This window comes from Callospermophilus lateralis, chromosome 4, assembly GCF_048772815.1.
Source record: "Callospermophilus lateralis isolate mCalLat2 chromosome 4, mCalLat2.hap1, whole genome shotgun sequence".
NCBI classification, from domain to species: domain Eukaryota; kingdom Metazoa; phylum Chordata; class Mammalia; order Rodentia; family Sciuridae; genus Callospermophilus; species Callospermophilus lateralis.
In genome coordinates this window covers 27,659,652-27,677,130 of record NC_135308.1, presented here as the reverse complement: position 1 = coordinate 27,677,130, position 17,479 = coordinate 27,659,652, and the positions used below count along the sequence as shown (strand labels likewise).

At 31.4% G+C, this 17,479-nt stretch overlaps 1 protein-coding gene across 1 annotated transcript in view; it reads right to left on the bottom strand.

The window, feature by feature from the left end:
• Positions 1 to 164: 164 nt before the first annotated feature.
• Positions 165 to 17,479, bottom strand: part of Wdr17 (WD repeat domain 17) — a 74,582-nt gene continuing 57,267 nt past the window's right edge. Inside the window, exons 19-29 of the mRNA XM_076852376.1 lie at positions 16,341 to 16,473; positions 15,786 to 15,877; positions 14,959 to 15,058; positions 13,911 to 14,050; positions 10,123 to 10,234; positions 6,603 to 6,744; positions 6,209 to 6,311; positions 4,960 to 5,061; positions 3,236 to 3,334; positions 2,732 to 2,912; positions 165 to 396 (exon numbers count right to left, since the gene is read on the bottom strand). Of these exons, the coding sequence (XP_076708491.1) occupies positions 277 to 396; positions 2,732 to 2,912; positions 3,236 to 3,334; positions 4,960 to 5,061; positions 6,209 to 6,311; positions 6,603 to 6,744; positions 10,123 to 10,234; positions 13,911 to 14,050; positions 14,959 to 15,058; positions 15,786 to 15,877; positions 16,341 to 16,473 (1,324 nt within the window). The 3' untranslated portion in view covers positions 165 to 276. The remainder of the gene's footprint in view (positions 397 to 2,731; positions 2,913 to 3,235; positions 3,335 to 4,959; positions 5,062 to 6,208; positions 6,312 to 6,602; positions 6,745 to 10,122; positions 10,235 to 13,910; positions 14,051 to 14,958; positions 15,059 to 15,785; positions 15,878 to 16,340; positions 16,474 to 17,479) is intronic.

Genomic DNA, 17,479 nt, shown 5'->3' with positions numbered 1-17,479 from the left:
CCTTTTTAGATTATTCAGTCCTTTATAACTTAAATATGACTTCATCCTAATGTTGCTGTTACAATTTATAAAGGAGACACACCTGTTTTTCCTTTAAATTATATAAATATTTTATTTTTTGAAGTTAATGAATCAAAGTAACTACTGTTTCCCACTGTTCCCAACCACCATTCCTCCTCCCAACCTTTGGCTCTTGGATGATCAAGAACAAGGTAATACTAATCTACAAAAGTTCTTCTTTTAAAAAATAATTTAAGCATGAACAAAAATCTTCTATCAAAATGGATTGAGTCGTAGTCCAGTTCCTAAAGGTGAGAATGGATTCACCTTTGCCCACATCAAAGCATCATTCAATGAAATAGCAGATTTCCCATCTTCAAGGAAAAATACAGGGCCCTATACATAGTGAAAGTTGAAAAAAGAAAATATTAGATTATAAATTCATAACAGTGTTTCAAGCTTCCAGAAACAGAATCACTGCAATAAGAACACTGGTGATATTCAGGCACTGCAAATAGGAATTCAAAAAATATGAGAGAAATTTGTTTTTGTTCTGAACTGCTACCAAATATAAAAACATTTTCAAATATCTCATTATATTCTTATTTCTTGATGCCTGTGAAAATAGAATTTCATTTTATAATTTTAACTCTTTGTATACAGTAGTGTTACCAAGGATAATCATTATTACTGAAAAATCTATTTGTTGCCACAAAGTTAACTTACTTTCTAAAAGCATATATCATAGAAAAATACTTAAATATACTTCAGTATTTTAACCATGCAGCCTACGTCAAAATAGCTGGGGAAATTATTAAAGCTGGGAATTTCAATCATGCTTTACAGAAGGTGAAGAATATATATATATATATCGCTCTATATATGCATATATAATATTAAATTACATTTAATCAAGCCACTTAAGGGCATATTTATACTTTACCTGCATCAGTTATTATGTATGCCCAGCTTAGTTATTGGGGGGGAAAAACCTTTCAGTCTGTATTTCCTAGGAAATTTGTATTCCTGTCTTGAAAGGCAACATGTAAAAGTCACAAAATACAGTAAAAATTTTAGTTTCTTTAACTTAATAACCAAAAGCCTGATAGCTCTAAGACTTATTTTAAATGACATTTGTTGTTACAGAATCATTTCTAGATATTAGAAGTTGGTAGGTAGATTCATATTAGTTGGTACGTGAAATTTCAAATAATAGCTCAAGCACATTAATTTTCTTTTGAAATAGAAATTTCCTGGGAGGGAAATTATGTATATTAGCCAGGTGTGCCTTAGTGTATTTGAGATAATAAGCAGATCCCTTCCTCAAAGTAGATTTAACTACAAGAGGTTAGACGGTATTTATCAGGTCATTTGCTATCCTGAATGGAGAAAATGAATGCTAAGAGAGGGAGAAAAAGGAACCTGAAAGTAGCAAGTACTATAATGGCGCATAAAGGGCAGTGAGTGGTGCTGAAATATACTCCAAAAATTTCACAATATTTTACTCTTAATTAAAAGTTATTGAATTGATCTTATTACTTTGGTTCTTTATTTCAGAATAGAATTGGGTAATAAAGGTGTAGACAATGATGTATGCTGTGCTTTAGAACATTTCAGTGTGTTTTGAAGACTCTGGTTTACAGTGGCAAGCTAAGCTTTAGGTAGGGGTCTATATTAGTATCCAGCTCTTTCATTCATTTTGAGTGGCTGTCTCAAACACTAACCTCATTCTCTGGCTGGCATGTCAACATTTGTAAGTTTTAACATTACATTAAAAATATAAGAGTTTGGGCTGGGGATGTGGCTCAAGTGGTAGCGCGCTCGCCTGGCATGCGTGCGGCCCGGGTTCCATTCTCAGTACCACGTACAAACAAAGATGTTGTGTCCGCCGATAACTAAAAAATAAATATATAAAAAAAAATTCTCTCTGTCTCCCCTCTCTCACTCTCTCTTTAAAAAAAAAATATAAGAGTTTACTGTTAAAATGTACATGTATGTATGGGGGCTTTTAGTACAATTTGTAATCTCAATTAGCATTTCATGGAAGTCAGTTTTGTTTCCTTCAGGAGGACTCCTCCAACTAGTCCAGGCTCCAAGATGAAGATTTCTCTAGTTCTTCATGATAATGACACCATTGGGTCACATTGAGAGGCTCTAGCATCATTCATCATTGTTAATTTGTACAGGAGGGGAAATTATTTGGGAATTAGTCATCCCTCATGATTGATCCCAATAATTTTTAATTTTTGAAAAGTTTAGTAAATCATTGTAACATAATATCCCAATAATTTAACACAATTATCAAAAATACACATCCATCAGGTTTTAATGCTGTGTGTTCATACAACACAAATGGAAACTAGAAGGTTAAATTTAATCTGTTGTGATAAAATCATTTGTGACTGTTGACTGTTGCTTGGGCTCTCTTATTAAACTTCCCTCAGGATATAACCTGTATGTATTTTAAAACATATTTGTTACTAAGCATACATATCATTTGTTACTGAGTGTATATATTACTTGAATTGCTTTTATGATAATATAATGACTTTCTCTGAATTTATTTTAGGGAGAAGAGACCATTTATGCTAACTATTGTAGAAGCAGCATGGCACTATTTTCTTATGGGGCTCCATGCCTCATTATAGGTATCTATAGTTGTTTTAAAATAACATTTCAAAAATACATAAAAAGTTGAAATGAACATTTTATGTCTGACATTAAGCTGTACCTGGATTTTTAATCCCGTAAGACAAGACATGTGAATATCACAATGACTTGGGAGATTTGATCCAGTCACATAATCTGGTCCAATAATTCCTTTGAGTGGTTCTTCCTTTAGTTTCTTTAATAAAGTTGCATAAACCATTCTTTGTGAATCAGAAGGGGGTGTATATGGCGATTCCTCTGATCTATATTTTCAACAAATATTAAATTTTCATTTTTATAGAATCACAGAATTATTGAGGTTTAGATTAGAAATAGTCTCTGATGATTATTTAGCTCTCCCCATCATAGGTAGAGGAAATCAATGTTAGATTTAAGTTAAAGTAAAACAACAACAACAAACTTTCAAAAGGCAGGAAAAACACCATTATAAATTATTACTGAATATGTGCTAAATAAATATTCATTCATTCTGCAAAAACTGATGAGACCATGCACATTTTCCAACAATTTTGTCTATCACATTCACTTCCTTCAGTATTTCAATTTTTATATTGTATCCACTCACTGATTGGTGGGCTGTGTGCAAGCTCTCCATGCATCCAGTTCCTTGGAAAGATGTTCAATTTTTAAGGGAACTGATACCTTTCGACGTTTTAATAGCTGGCTGAAATGTGAAAAGAAATTAATATATGGCATAAAAACTTAGATATCAGCAAAAACAAGTGCACTTCAATTTTGGATTTAATAATTGTTCAGAAATGTATGTACATATATATCTGTATATAAATGTAGTTATATACAGATATATACACACAGACATATATATTGACATTGTATGTACATGTGTGTATATACACTTGTATATTTAGCATTTAAATCACTGTCAAGTTCAAGATGCTCCAGAAACACTGGTTGCATAAATCACTGTCAGTAAATACATAAATGAACTGCATAATGTATGGAGAATGGCTATAGATTACTGAGCAATGTTGGATAACAGAGTGATCATTTGATCCTATACAACAGAAATATAATGGCATCATGTAAAAGAAGGAGTAGATTTGAGAAGAAAGATTATTTTAATTCTGAGCATACTAAGTTTGAGATTGGAGCTTAGCAGGCTGCTGGAATACACCCATAGGAGCTAGCAGAGCAGGTTAGTCTGGTATAAATATCTATGAAGACATTCATAGAAGTGATAAGTGAAGCTAAAAAATGATGAGATTTCTGGAGGACAGTGTATGGAAAGGAGAGGGGAGAGAAGAGGAACAGAGATGGGGGCCAGGAAAGGGAAGAAGAGCAGGGGATGAAAGGGAATAAGCCTTTTGGGAATTGCATATTTAGTGGATTAGGGAAACAAGCATAGGGAGCAGACAAGAAAACAAAGATGGTATTGTCAAAGAGAAGTTCTTTAAAATTAAGAATTCTTGAAGCTCTCTTTTTAAACTAACAAGTTTCCTTTAACTTAGATATATTCTCTCAAGTGTATCCTTAAATAAAAATAAGTAAAAATCCTTTATATTATAATCTTAAATCTTAAATAAAAATACTTTTTATTCCTAATTTAAGCAATTATTTCCATTTCTTTATCATCACTGAACCCATATTTAGCTGAATATATTTCATTAAACATTAATTCTGTGATACAACCTACTGTATCTTTTTAAATAATATCTTTTAATATTATTAAAACTGTTTGAATTTTGGTTATGCTGCCTGCCTAGAAAGATTTTTCCTTGGAAGCGTACTGGGGATTGAACTCAGGGGTACTCAACCACTGAGCCACATCCCAGCCTTATTTTGAATTTTTTTTAGACACAGGCTCTCACCGAGTTGCTTAGAGATTCACCATTGCTGAGGCTGGCTTTGAACTCATGATCCTCCTTTCTCAGCTGCCCAAGCCACTGGGATTACAGGCATGTGCTACCGTGCCCAGCCCCTTGAAATGTATTTTTATAGAAGGGACCATGAATTTTATTTTAAGTGTAATAAGTTTTAAGCCAAGAATGTCAGAGTTGAAGGAAGGAAAGGATTCACGTCTTGATGGAATCAATGCATAGCTACGACAGTAATGCCTTTGTAAGTGTCCTGACACACAAGACCAGTAAACCCTATGTGCTTAAGCTAGCATAAGATTTCCATCATTTATAGTCTAATGCATTTTAACTCATATATCTTATTGCTGCTTTATTAAAAAGAAGATGTTGAAATGCTTCTGATCCACTTAAGATACTATCTATTTTAAAAAGAATTTCTCTAATTTCATGATAGAAGAATTTTTTCTTTTACCTTGTGTACTCATAAAGTGCTGGAACAATGCTTTGGTACTGTCTTCTGATAGCCAGTAATGCACCAATATAACCACATAATATAAGCAATTCATTTCGAGCTCTAAAAGAGAATATATATACATTTCAAATTCTATAATTTGAGGCATAGATCATTACTTTTGTATATAGTTCTTGGATATATTATCTGTATGTGTATGTGTGTATATACACACACACACATATATTCTGTTCTTGTATATATATTCTGAGGATAACATTTGTAACAAAATATGTTTAGAAAATTTTCTAAACTTAAGGGAAAAAACTTATTCATTAGTTAATAATTCTTATTCAGGACAAAGAATATCAACTACATTTCCTGCAGGGGAACCTGCCAGTGTCCCAGGCTGCAGTGCCTCAGCCCGGCTGGCTGGGCAAAATAACCGGGGGTTGACGAGCAACTTGTGTAGATTGATACTGCAGGAGTGGGAGCCGTTTATTGTAGGACAGGAGAGGTATTTATACATTCCACACAGCTTATCTAATTAACATAAACTAGATACAGCAGTCAACCAATAAGGAATCTCCACACTTAATGGCTCGCTGGCGTTACTTCACAAACCACTGCCTCTGGCATTTTGCCAGGCGCCATCCAGACTTGTTTACAGACTCTAACACTGCAGAGTCATCTTTCATAGGTATAATTAAAGAAAGAACCGCCCCCTCAAAGCCTTTCTTATAAATTATACCCAAGTCTCTGAAGGCTTAAGTTATATGATGATAATGTTTTAAAATGGTTTGAATTTTGGTTATGCTGCCTGCATAGAAAGATTTAATTTAGGATTGATGTCTATTTCTTACTTTCTGGCACTTGTATTTCTTTCCCCAGATGTTAATATGATGTTTTATACACAATGGGTAGTTAATAAATATAAGCATTAGTTTCTTGAGGACTTGAGGTCTAAAACTTCAGGACACTTTGAATTAGCCTTTTTGAGCCAGGAGTGTGTGTGTGTGTGTGTGTGTGTGTGTATGTGTACACATAAGTAAATATATATACACACACTGGATAGTGTTAAATGGGACTGTTAATATTTAATTGCAGTCAATGACTATATATTTTTAAAGAATATAACAAAAATATAATTTTCTAGAAGTACAGCTGTCTGTCCAAGAGGATCCTATTTACTGATAGAAACACCAAAAATAATAGAACCATTTAAAAACATTGCATTGATTCTCTTGTATTTTAGAGAAAAAGTACTCACTCAGTACATGTATGCAAGACTAAGTTTTCAGTACGAATATAACTCAACAGGTCAAGAATGGGATAAATGGTATCCAATGTCCAATTTGAACTACTGAGGTGTTCTGGAAGAAAAAAATCAAATACAATATTCTCTAAATAGTAATGTCAAAATTTGTTCATCTAATTTTTAATTTATATAATTCTCTAATGGTTAATCCTATATATCTCTTTCTATATATCTTATTTTCTAGATCAGAAGTATTTTTCTAGTCACTATCCATCAGGTCTCCACATAATATTTCTCATTTTAAAATTCAGGATGGTCAGTGCTTGATTTTAAGGCTGTCAAGATGAACAAACAAATCAGATAAATTAAGTAGATCTTAAATTTATATTACCAATGATAAACTTACCTTTGACAAAGTCAATACCAATAGGAAGGGCTTTTTCAGGTTCTTGACTTAATAAATAATACTTTATAGATTCAAATACATTGCCATCTGCATGGGCTGTCTCAGCTAATTGCATACATTCTTCTACTGTGGGGAGTTTGCACTAGGAAATAATTGATTTAATGAGAATGTTACTAAGATTTATAGAAACAGAGAAATGGTATAAACACCAACTATTTACATATACCTGTTTTATTTATTAAAATTGCCAAGATAGATGTAATCAAAATAATTTTAATGAACATATGTTTATATAAATATATTTAAGATATTTCAAACAATTTTTAAGATCTAAAGATAACAGATCAATCTTTAATATCTGAAAACAATAAGTTCAGTCAATAGCTTTTCATCAAATACCTAATAAAAGAGGTAGAATTAAATTTCCTGATTGTAATATTGAAATTAGTAACTAGAAATTCAATTTAGCAAAAAATACTAAAAATCAGTTTTTTTTTCTTTTTTAGTTGTCCATGGAACTTTATTTTATTTATATGTGGTGCTGAGAATCGAACCCAGTGCCTCATATATGCTAGGCAAGCGCTCTACCATTGAGCTACAACCCCAGCCTGAAATCACTTTTTTCATAATATATGTACTGACCATTGGCAAAAACTGCATTATATACAGCAAAACATCGAAGGTGCTTTATTACATGTTTTCTATATTATCATTTCACTTAGCCTTTGAACCAAGTGACCTTATTTCAAAGAGGCTAAAAATGTACAAGTTCTAAAATCTGACATTTTGAAATGCCCCCATAAAGTTGAGATTTTGGTTCATGAAGTTTTGTTATTACAAAATATACCTTATATACAAACAGAGATATGATAAATTGTGGTATAAAGGTATATTAAGATTTGTAATGCAAAAAAATAAGAGAGCTCATGTATAATGGCATAATTTGGCATGAACATACTTTATATACAGAGTTATGAAAAATGGGCTGTAAATAGATAATCACGAATGTAATGCATTCCACTATTGTCATGTATGAAATAAAGAAAAAAGAAAAAAAAAACCCAAAACTACATTCCTTATTGGTTTTTTGCTAAAATAGCCTTCAATTAAGTTGTTCTACTACCATAATATGAATAGAGATCGTTACCTTTTATATCAAGTTTCAATGTTTTTTATGATTTTTTTAAAGTGTAAGAATGCTGAAGTCTGTTTCTAAGCAATATTGATAGTTTAATGCTTTTTCAATTTATTTGTTTATTTATGCATTTATTCAATAATTACATATTTCTCACTGTTTTAACAATTAGGTAGAATGAACATTTTAGATCTTTCAATATCTAACAAAGTAACACAAAAAACTGAATTAAGGTGACGGTCACATATACAGCTTTACATATTGCTCGATTCCCTATCGTTATTCATGAATTACCAATAATTTACTGAGCAACTAATATGGGCTAGGTATAGTGCCTGGCTAAATAAGAATATTTTTGTCCTATCTTAAAATTCACAAAATTATATGTTACTATAATGTTTGAATATAGTTTTTAATATTACTTCTTAAATTTTTTAGAGTTATTAACACTTTTACAAATATTCACTAGTCCTTCTAAAGAGTTACTAATAAAGTCTGAGAGTCTGGTTACATCCTTTTAGAATGTGGAATGAAAGTGAGGTAAATATCACTCTTTCTCCCATTATCAAGGTCAATGGTAAAAGCTGCAGTTAGATAAGATAAATAAGTTATGGGGCTGGGGATATAATTCAGTTGGTAGATTGCTTGCCTTGCATGGACAAGGTCTTAGGTTCAATCCCCAGCAGCCTCCCCCCCGAAAAGTTCTGGTGTTCTACTGCACAACAAGATGATCATAGTTAATAACAACATATTGTAAATTTCAAAATAATTAAAGGATATTAGAATTTCTTACTACAAGGAAATGATAAATATTCGAGGTGATTGCTAATTATTTTGATTTGATTATTCCACAGAACATACATGAATCAAAATATCACTTTGAACCCATAAACATATACAACTTGTCAATTAAAAATAAATAAAACTATATCTACATAAACTTATCTAAGTCATTTAACCTCTCCAAACTTTGATATTACTCACTTGCCCCAGAGGATATCTGTTGGCATACATCCAAATACTACACAATAAATGTAAGATATATTAAAAAATAACCCTCTTGCCTCCTTCCACATACACTTTAATTTCAACGTAAAATAGCATTTAGTTGAATGTTAACAAAAGCAAAAGCACAGCTTATTTAAAAAAGTAATTCAGGGGCTGGGGATGTGGCTCAAGCAGTAGCGCGCTCGCCTGGCATGCGCGGGGCGCTGGGTTCAATCCTCAGCACCACATAAAAATAAAATGCTGTGTCCACCAAAAACTACAAAAAAAATATTAAAAAATTCTCTCTCTCTCTCTCTTTTTAAAAAAAGTAATTCAAAGTATGTGAAGTGTTTAAACGAGTTAAAATCTCCCATAATACCACAACCTACTGGTAATTCTGGACATTTATTCTTTCACCAGTGATTTCTCTGATACCACACACAAACTCTCATACTCACACACACTTTTGGTCTATCTATATTAACAATACTCAATAATTATATATTGTTGAATGAATGGGACCATTCACCCACTGGGGGAAAACTCAAGGCTCAAGTACGTGAAAAAAAAACAAAAAAAACCCAAAAAACTTAGTTCACAAGTAAGTAAAAAAAAAAAAAAAAACCAAAAACAAAAGATTTAGTTATTTTGAAAGTTAATGATGAGAAAATATTTTATTGATATAAAATTTCTCTAGTATTTTATAAGTAATACACATGGTTATTTAAAAAATGAAATCATATGGCATAGTTTTGTGATTTTTCTCTTTAACTACATTTTAAAGCCATCTTCTCATATCAACAAAAATAGGTGTTTTAATAGATAATAGCACTGAAACACAGAAAGGTACTGTGACTTATATAAACATTTTTTGCTACTGTTAACCATTTTTGGTGTTTTATATATAACATTAGCATATAGATTTCTATGTTCTGCAAATGAACATTTTAAAGCACTTTAGAATAATGCATATTTATTTATATTTTATTTGAAAAAGATCTTGAATTGTCTATTTAAAAAAATGTACATATACCTTCAGATGCAAAGTTACACAGTGGAAAGGGCTTTGAACTTGGAGTTGGGCTTGCTGAAGTTGAAATTCTCACTACACTTTTAACTATTAGGTAAGTTCCTTCCTTTTCTGAGTTTATTTATTTTTTATTTTTTGCAAAATAGGATAATATTCCTTATTTCATGGTTTCATGAGACTTTAAAAATTTAGAACAGTAATAGGCATACAACAGAAGCTCAATAAGTATGATTTCTTTTTGTTATAATTATTTTGAAGTTTAAAGTATCCCAAAGGGATATTTGTTTTTCTTCATGTATCTCTATTTGCTTGAACCTGAAATTTATTAAATTATCACACTGCAATACACACTAGAATAATCACCATACCTTCTCATGAATATCATTTATTTCTTCAATAGACCCTGGGTAGAAAGCACAGAGTTTTACTAAATGTAGTTCATTATCAGGAATCATCAGGAGAAGATCGGCTGCCAAATTCCTGTTCATGTAACAAAAGGGGATGAAGTCATTGAGTAAAAGATCTAAAAATAATATAATGATTTCAATAGTAGGAGACTCAGATAATGAACCTTCCTTGCTTTTCTATTATATAAACTACTAATTTCCCAATTGGTCATGAAACTCCTCTAAATGTAGGTTATAGAAAACAAACAGTATAAAGGATAAATGTATTATCAAATTACCAAATAATTTTTAAAAATCTAAACTTTATATACACAAATCCCTACATATTTATAATCAATATTATTATTACAGAATAATTTTCTAATGAAATTAAGTAGTATTGAATATGTTCTTTGGAGCAAATTATAAAGCAAATTTTGTGAAAGCTAACTCTCATCAATTTTCCTTCCAACAATGGAAAATCTATTATAAGTTCACTAAAATCTTTAGAATATTAGCTATTATAAGATTAGACATTTTAGTATAATGCATATTTCTTAAACTTTAAGTAGAAATTGAAGACAGAAATGTAGTTTTTGTTAAAGATTTAATCAACAGAATAAAACACTTAAGGGTTTTAAAAATGTAAAATCCTATGAGCTTTACTGCCTTACACTGAAAATATTGCCTATAAAACCAGTTTTTCAAATCACTAGGTGAGGAGTTTTGGTCTGCATGCATCATAATTGAGAAAACATCTAATTTTTGATGATTTAAGATGTTTAGATATCAACAAATTAATATTTAATGTATGACTTAAAATAGAGGATATTTCAAATGAGAATTTATAAAGTTAGGTACCAGGGACTTCATCTTGGTTTTGAAGACTTCAGTAAAATATACATTGGTCATTTATTGCCTAATCAAGAATGCAGAGTATAGAATAGAAATAGAAATGATTTATATTTCTGATGTCAAATACAAAAGTTAATTTAAAAAACGTTCACATACATATGCACACCACAAACTACTAAAACAATAACAAATTAGGCATACTGTAAGGTTTTAGAATAAAAAACTTTAGTGGGGTACCATAAAATTCTATATAAAATATTTTAATAATTCAAAATTCCACAAATAAATAATTTTCCATATCATGTCAATGGAGAATTGGTAAAAGATTACAATGTTTTTATGTATTATTTTCCCCTTGCCACTTCATAATTAAACATGTTTCCCAAACTGACAATATTTCTATTACCATTAGTGAGATAAATTTTTGAATGTTATTTTATAAGTTCCAAATAAGTTTACCTGTTATTACTAGAGAGTATAAATGACTTTATGTATTTCGTGATACCAAAATTTTATAGCAGTTTTAAATAATGTCCATGATAATACTTTAGTTCTCTATAAAGTATCTGTACTAAAACTATACTTAAACTTGCTAACTTCAGACAAATCCTGAATTTCTTGAGTGTAATTCCATATCAATAGAGAGAAATTTATAGTAAGGGCAGCTAATTTTATTTATTCTTCACTTCCCTATTTTTTTTAAATTGAGTACATTGATGGGGGTGATGGGGCGTGTGCTCCTGCATATACATATTTAAGTATAAAATGATACAGAACAACCAAATTATATAAACTCTTGAATGCCACTATGAGAACAAGTATTTCTTTTTTCTTTTTCTTTAGCTAAAGTAGCTATTGTTTGTTTCTGTAGAAAGGTATGGTTCATTTACTGTATATATTTTAAGAATAATGAATGATTTTGTGCCTAGGTTATAGGAGCTATTCTTTTTTTTTTCCTTTTTTTTATTGGTTGTTCAAAACATTACAAAGCTCTTGACATATCATATTTCATACATTTGATTCAAGTGGGTTATAAACTCCCATTTTTACCCCAAATACAGATTGCAGAGCTATTCTTTAGTAACTAGGTAGTTAGATTTTATATAAATTATATACATAAAAAGGCATGCTATAAAGCAAAGTGAAAATAGTTACTGAGCATTTTTTAATATAGATATAGTACTTAAATACTCAAAACAGTATAGAATTAAAAAAAAATAAAAATCTTTAAAAATAAAACTAATACCTGTATCCAACAGATGGAAAGCTAAAAAGAAAATATTGAACATGAATATTATAAATATGTGAATATCAAGAAGGAAATTTATACCAGTAAATACATGGGGTGTTTTTGGTTTATAAAATTATGAGCATTGTCTTTAAGTCATGCATCTATTTTTGTTTTCAATCTGTGGAATTCATTAATAGTCATGAAGATTACAGATTTCTTCTGGAAATAAACCTAACCAGCACCTCATAGTTCAGAATTTGAACTTTATTCTGGCTTCTATACATATCTAGGGCTTTACAAAGGAAGAACTCTTGGTGGGGGATAGTAAACAAGGCAATAGAAATTTATTTTTTTAAATTAAAAATATAGCTAGTTGAAAGATTCTAAGGATATTTTTAATATAATATGCATTTGCTATGTTTTACCTTCACTTTTAAAATATTAATTCCATTTTAGTAGATTTCATTAGGCCTTTTGGCACTAAGTCAGCCTTATTTGTAAGGAAATAATTTGAATAAACTTATGCTTTGGGACAGGTCTAAATCAAGTCATAATAACTACATAATTGACTATTATAGTTCTTGACAGAAAGATTTAATTCTCTCCGAGGATAGTCATTATTAAATACACTTAAGTGTGAAGTTGATGGTGGGGTACTACCACATTTTGGTGGGGGAAGAGAGTTCCTATATCACTAAGATGTGCATAAAAATTAGAATAACCATGGGATTCTTGATTTGCTGTGAAAATCCTAGATCCCAACTGAAAAGGATAATAGAAAGTGTGCTTTCTCCTCCGCCCCCCAACACCAAGTTAGCCACAGATGAAGGAGATGGTATACAGTAGTATCTAAGATCTCCCATTTTGGAGCCAGTCTATGTACTTTTGAATCTCAGCTTTACCACTTACCGAGACCTCAGGCAAACCAATACTTGCCTCACAGGACTTAATGATTTATGACACAAAAAGTGTTTAATGTAGTGCTTGGCACACAATAAGCAGAGTAACATGTTAATTAGTCATGATAAATAAGTTCATTCGGAAACTTATTGAGGTCCTAAGTATTTTGTTGAAAGAGGAGCTAAAATTCTGAATTCATCTTTATTAAACAAACTGTATTGAATGACAGATAGCGTCCCATCTTTCCTAAAGGTGTCTTTCTAATGATGGACTGCCTGAACTAAGAACAAGGCTCTACAGATCTGAGTGAGAACTGCTTTAATCTAGAATTCCAGGTTTCCCCTGGGAATTCCCTGAGTCCATCTCTTAAGAGGACTTCAAGAGTTCAGGGAGAGGGAGGGCCTGTTCTAAGTCTTATCAAAACTATATATTTTAAATTGTTTTCCCTTAGAAAAGTAACTTTATTTGCATGCCCTAAATTAGGATACAAGATCTTACAAGAATAGGTATAGATGTGCAAAGTTTTAAGAGGTGGGATTGTGTGGTCTTGATGAACTTAAGAAGTGCACATTTGTTGTCTCCTAACTCTTGAGGTGCTTGAAACATTATGGAGCTACACCTGATACTTAAGAAGGGGTCATGGTAGATTTCATTATATAACCATGGTAGTTCTCACCTGTCCCATCATCATATAGTGTCCTAATACATATCAAATGTAATTTATGATATTTCAAAAATGCATGTAATCACTATAAAATTATTCTTTCATTTTGGAAGTTCTTACCACATTGGAATCATCATGCATTTTCTTGCCAGTAATTCCAGGGCATAGTGAGTTGCTGCTGCTGCAGATTCTCCTAGTACCATTCCCACACAGACGGCCAACTCCAGTTCATTTCCACGAATCAGGTATGCCATAGCAAGCTTGCTCAAGAAGAAAGTAATTTCTTCAGTTGCATAGATGCTGGGTAAGATCATCATTCCCCTCCAAGCTCATAAAGTAGATAAAGTTGTATTAACTTATAAATCAATTATTCTTATAAAGTATTGTTATATTCCTGTACAGTAAGAGTAATTGCAATTTTCAAATGAAAAATCTTGATAATGAGAAATTGATCAGGTCAGAATTGAAGACTTTAGAACTCTTCCTTCTATTTTTGCATTTAATAATACTCGGCTATATCCTCAACACATCCTTCAGTTTTTCAGAAAAAAATATAAATTTGAAAAGTTTCTACAAGATTGTACAATAATATTAAATCATTCCCTAAAGCCAGTATATCTAAGGATAAGTGCAAGATAGAAACCTCTGTATTTTCCTTTTTATGTGAATGGGTCAAGTGTAATGTGCCTTAAAAATAAAATTTGTGACAAACATATAAAAGTATACTTAAAAACAAGTGCTTTAATTTGTATCAGTTCTCCTAATCCTAATAACTATAAGTGAGATATGTAAGGTAGTTACACTTTTTCATTTTGGGGCTGAGGACATCTGAGATTCTGAGAGATTAAGTGATCTGATCAAAGTCAATTTGTGTTAGAAACAGAACTAAGATCCTTGAATTCCATGTTTAGTGATTTTTTTTCCTTCATCAGACTATCAATTCTCACCTATGATGAATTATTTAAAGCAAGATTGTTAAAATACATACCATGTTTTAAAAATTAATCAAGAGATCTCATAGTCTGTAGCATTTGTGTGTGCTAATTTGGCAAGTAATCACTCAGGTTTGGAAGCATGCAAACCAGAATTTATGTAGAAGTCACTTCTCAAACACCATGACACATCTAATGAGGTTTTCAATCACAAGCACCAATTTGAAATGTTGTACCTCAATATTATCTACAGCTAGATGGCAACATGCAGCTAGTACTGCTCGACCATCCTGAAAATACCATTCTGCCAGTTCTTCACTGACTTTGTGGAGGAGTCTAGAATGAAAGAAAAAAAGAAATATTCTTTATTAGTGCAAGAATTCCATCATAAGTGTGAATAATGTCCTTTTTCAAAGGGGTATTAAGGGACCAAACAGGTTTTAATTTGACATCCTTGATTTAGGTCTAAACCTTATTTAGGAAAAAATTCAGGAAAGCAGTCTCCAAATATATGCTCTGATAGTCCTCTCCAGCTTCAGCACCTAAACTCTACGAAGAAAAGCCTGATGAAAAATTCTAATTTCTGCTTCTTTTATAATATAACCAACTGTATGGACATCCTACTTAAAAGAGGAATAAGTGTTATTCTATCCTACACACTGATACTGGCATCATGGGATTATAGACACCATGGGGATATTACATATACTCACTTTAAAGTGAATCATCAATAAATAGCATACCTTATTTTACTACCTTGTCCGCCCCAACAGGTTCAATCAGTTTTTTAAGTACTTAGGTGCTTTAATTGCTCTCTCTCTCTCCTGAAATGCATGCTACTTTTCTGGAAGTTACATAAAATGCATGTAGATTGTGTCTACATGCCTGACATTTTCTTAATTATCCAGGGATGAAGGCTGTCATGGAACTCCATGTTGAGAAATGTAGTTGATCATAAGGCAGCAAGTCCTCAGAGAAGGGTGTGCTACATAACCTCAAAAACTTCTAAACAAAACCAACTATAAAAAAAATTCTGACCCAAAATAAAGAGTAAATCACTTACTCATCAAAGTCTTCCTTGTAGATATCATCAGAATATGAAGCTCCTTTAGGTGTAGAAACATGCAAGTTTTGCATATTCCCCTCGCATGCAGCCTAGGGGGTTTAATTAAACTTTTAATTAATCTTAGCTATATAACTGACAAATTTAAAAATATTATTTGCAGCAAATTACATTTAAATCATGTTGAAAGTTTATATGATTTGGAAAGAACCTTAGAATTTGAAAATAAATAAAATGTAACTCCATTGTGAATACCAACTTGAAGCTTCAAGTAAATGATTACTAAAGAAAAGTTGTTCAAATACATGGTATATCACAGTGAACAGCATGTGAAAAGTTCAGAGTTCTGAGATGCTTGCCTATTTAAAAATCTAAAATAAGTTCAGTATGACCACAGCAAAGATAGTATGATGAAAATGTTGAAGCAGAAGGCTGGGGAGGTGGGTTGAAACCAAGCTATCTATGACTGTCAACCACTTGCCTATGAGAACAATATTCTCCATTCCTCATACCCACCCACCAAAGTATGTGGCTGCTGTATTTATGTGGTTTTACCTGTGCAACAAGCAGAGCTTCTTTAAGCTGACCTCTTGACATAAAAAAATTTACTAGCTTTCTCACATCACCAGTGGCTATGCAGTAAGGAATGACATCATCCTTATCTTCCTGGATTAATTGGTCAGCTCTCCTAATAAAATAAAATTTTTATTATGCTATATTAAATTAAAGCAAAATATTAATTTCAAGGTTTTCAGTTGGACTGATATTTTCTGAAAGCACATCTAAAATTTGTAGCAAATTTCATAAAGCTTTTGGGGACATCATTTAAAGAAATACAGATTTTATAATGAATTCACATATAGAAGACATAAAAGTTATATAATACTACAGATATATATTTAGCCTTATAACACTATATTTTCATTATATTTTAATTATTTACTAAAATGAACAATGTATTTGAAAGTTGTAAAATGGAAATATGATTGTATATTTACTCTCAATTGGATTAATCATATATGTGGATGTCTACATAGTTAAAGACAGAATCTTATGTGTTTTAGTAAGAATAACAATGAACAGAGAGCCTCTTAAGTTGAAGTAGTGTAAAAATCATTAAAAAGGATAATACAAGAACATAAATATTGATAATAAAATGCAAAATACTGTAAGTAACCCAAGTAAAGATCTTTAAAGATAAATTAATATTCCAGATATATGAGGGGAAAACAGGGATCATGATTCTGGATACTGAATGGTATACATGTATCTGTTTCTGTATATCTGTATTTGCGTACTCATCACTGTCTGTCTCCCTGAGTCCTAAATATTTTCTCAATGATCAATCTAGTTCATTCTGTCCTAAAATTTAACTCAAGTTTTGTTCCAAACTAACCTGGTACATATAATTTGTGTGGGCATTTGAAATATGCGGAAGTTTAACTTCTAATCTTTAGGTTGATAGAGGAGGTAATTTTCATGTTGTTCATCTAACTTCCTGTTAACCATCTGTAGTTCATAGACTCAACTGGGTACTTGTCAACAGCCTTTACTTCTCATCCTGATTTCCTCATAGTAGATGTTTAGAAAATACTCTCCTGGACATTTTGGAAGCAGAGTCAAGAGACTTCCAATCAAACTCTCTACGTGACTGGCCTGAATGGGCTGGATCTATAAAATATAAACCTCAGAAT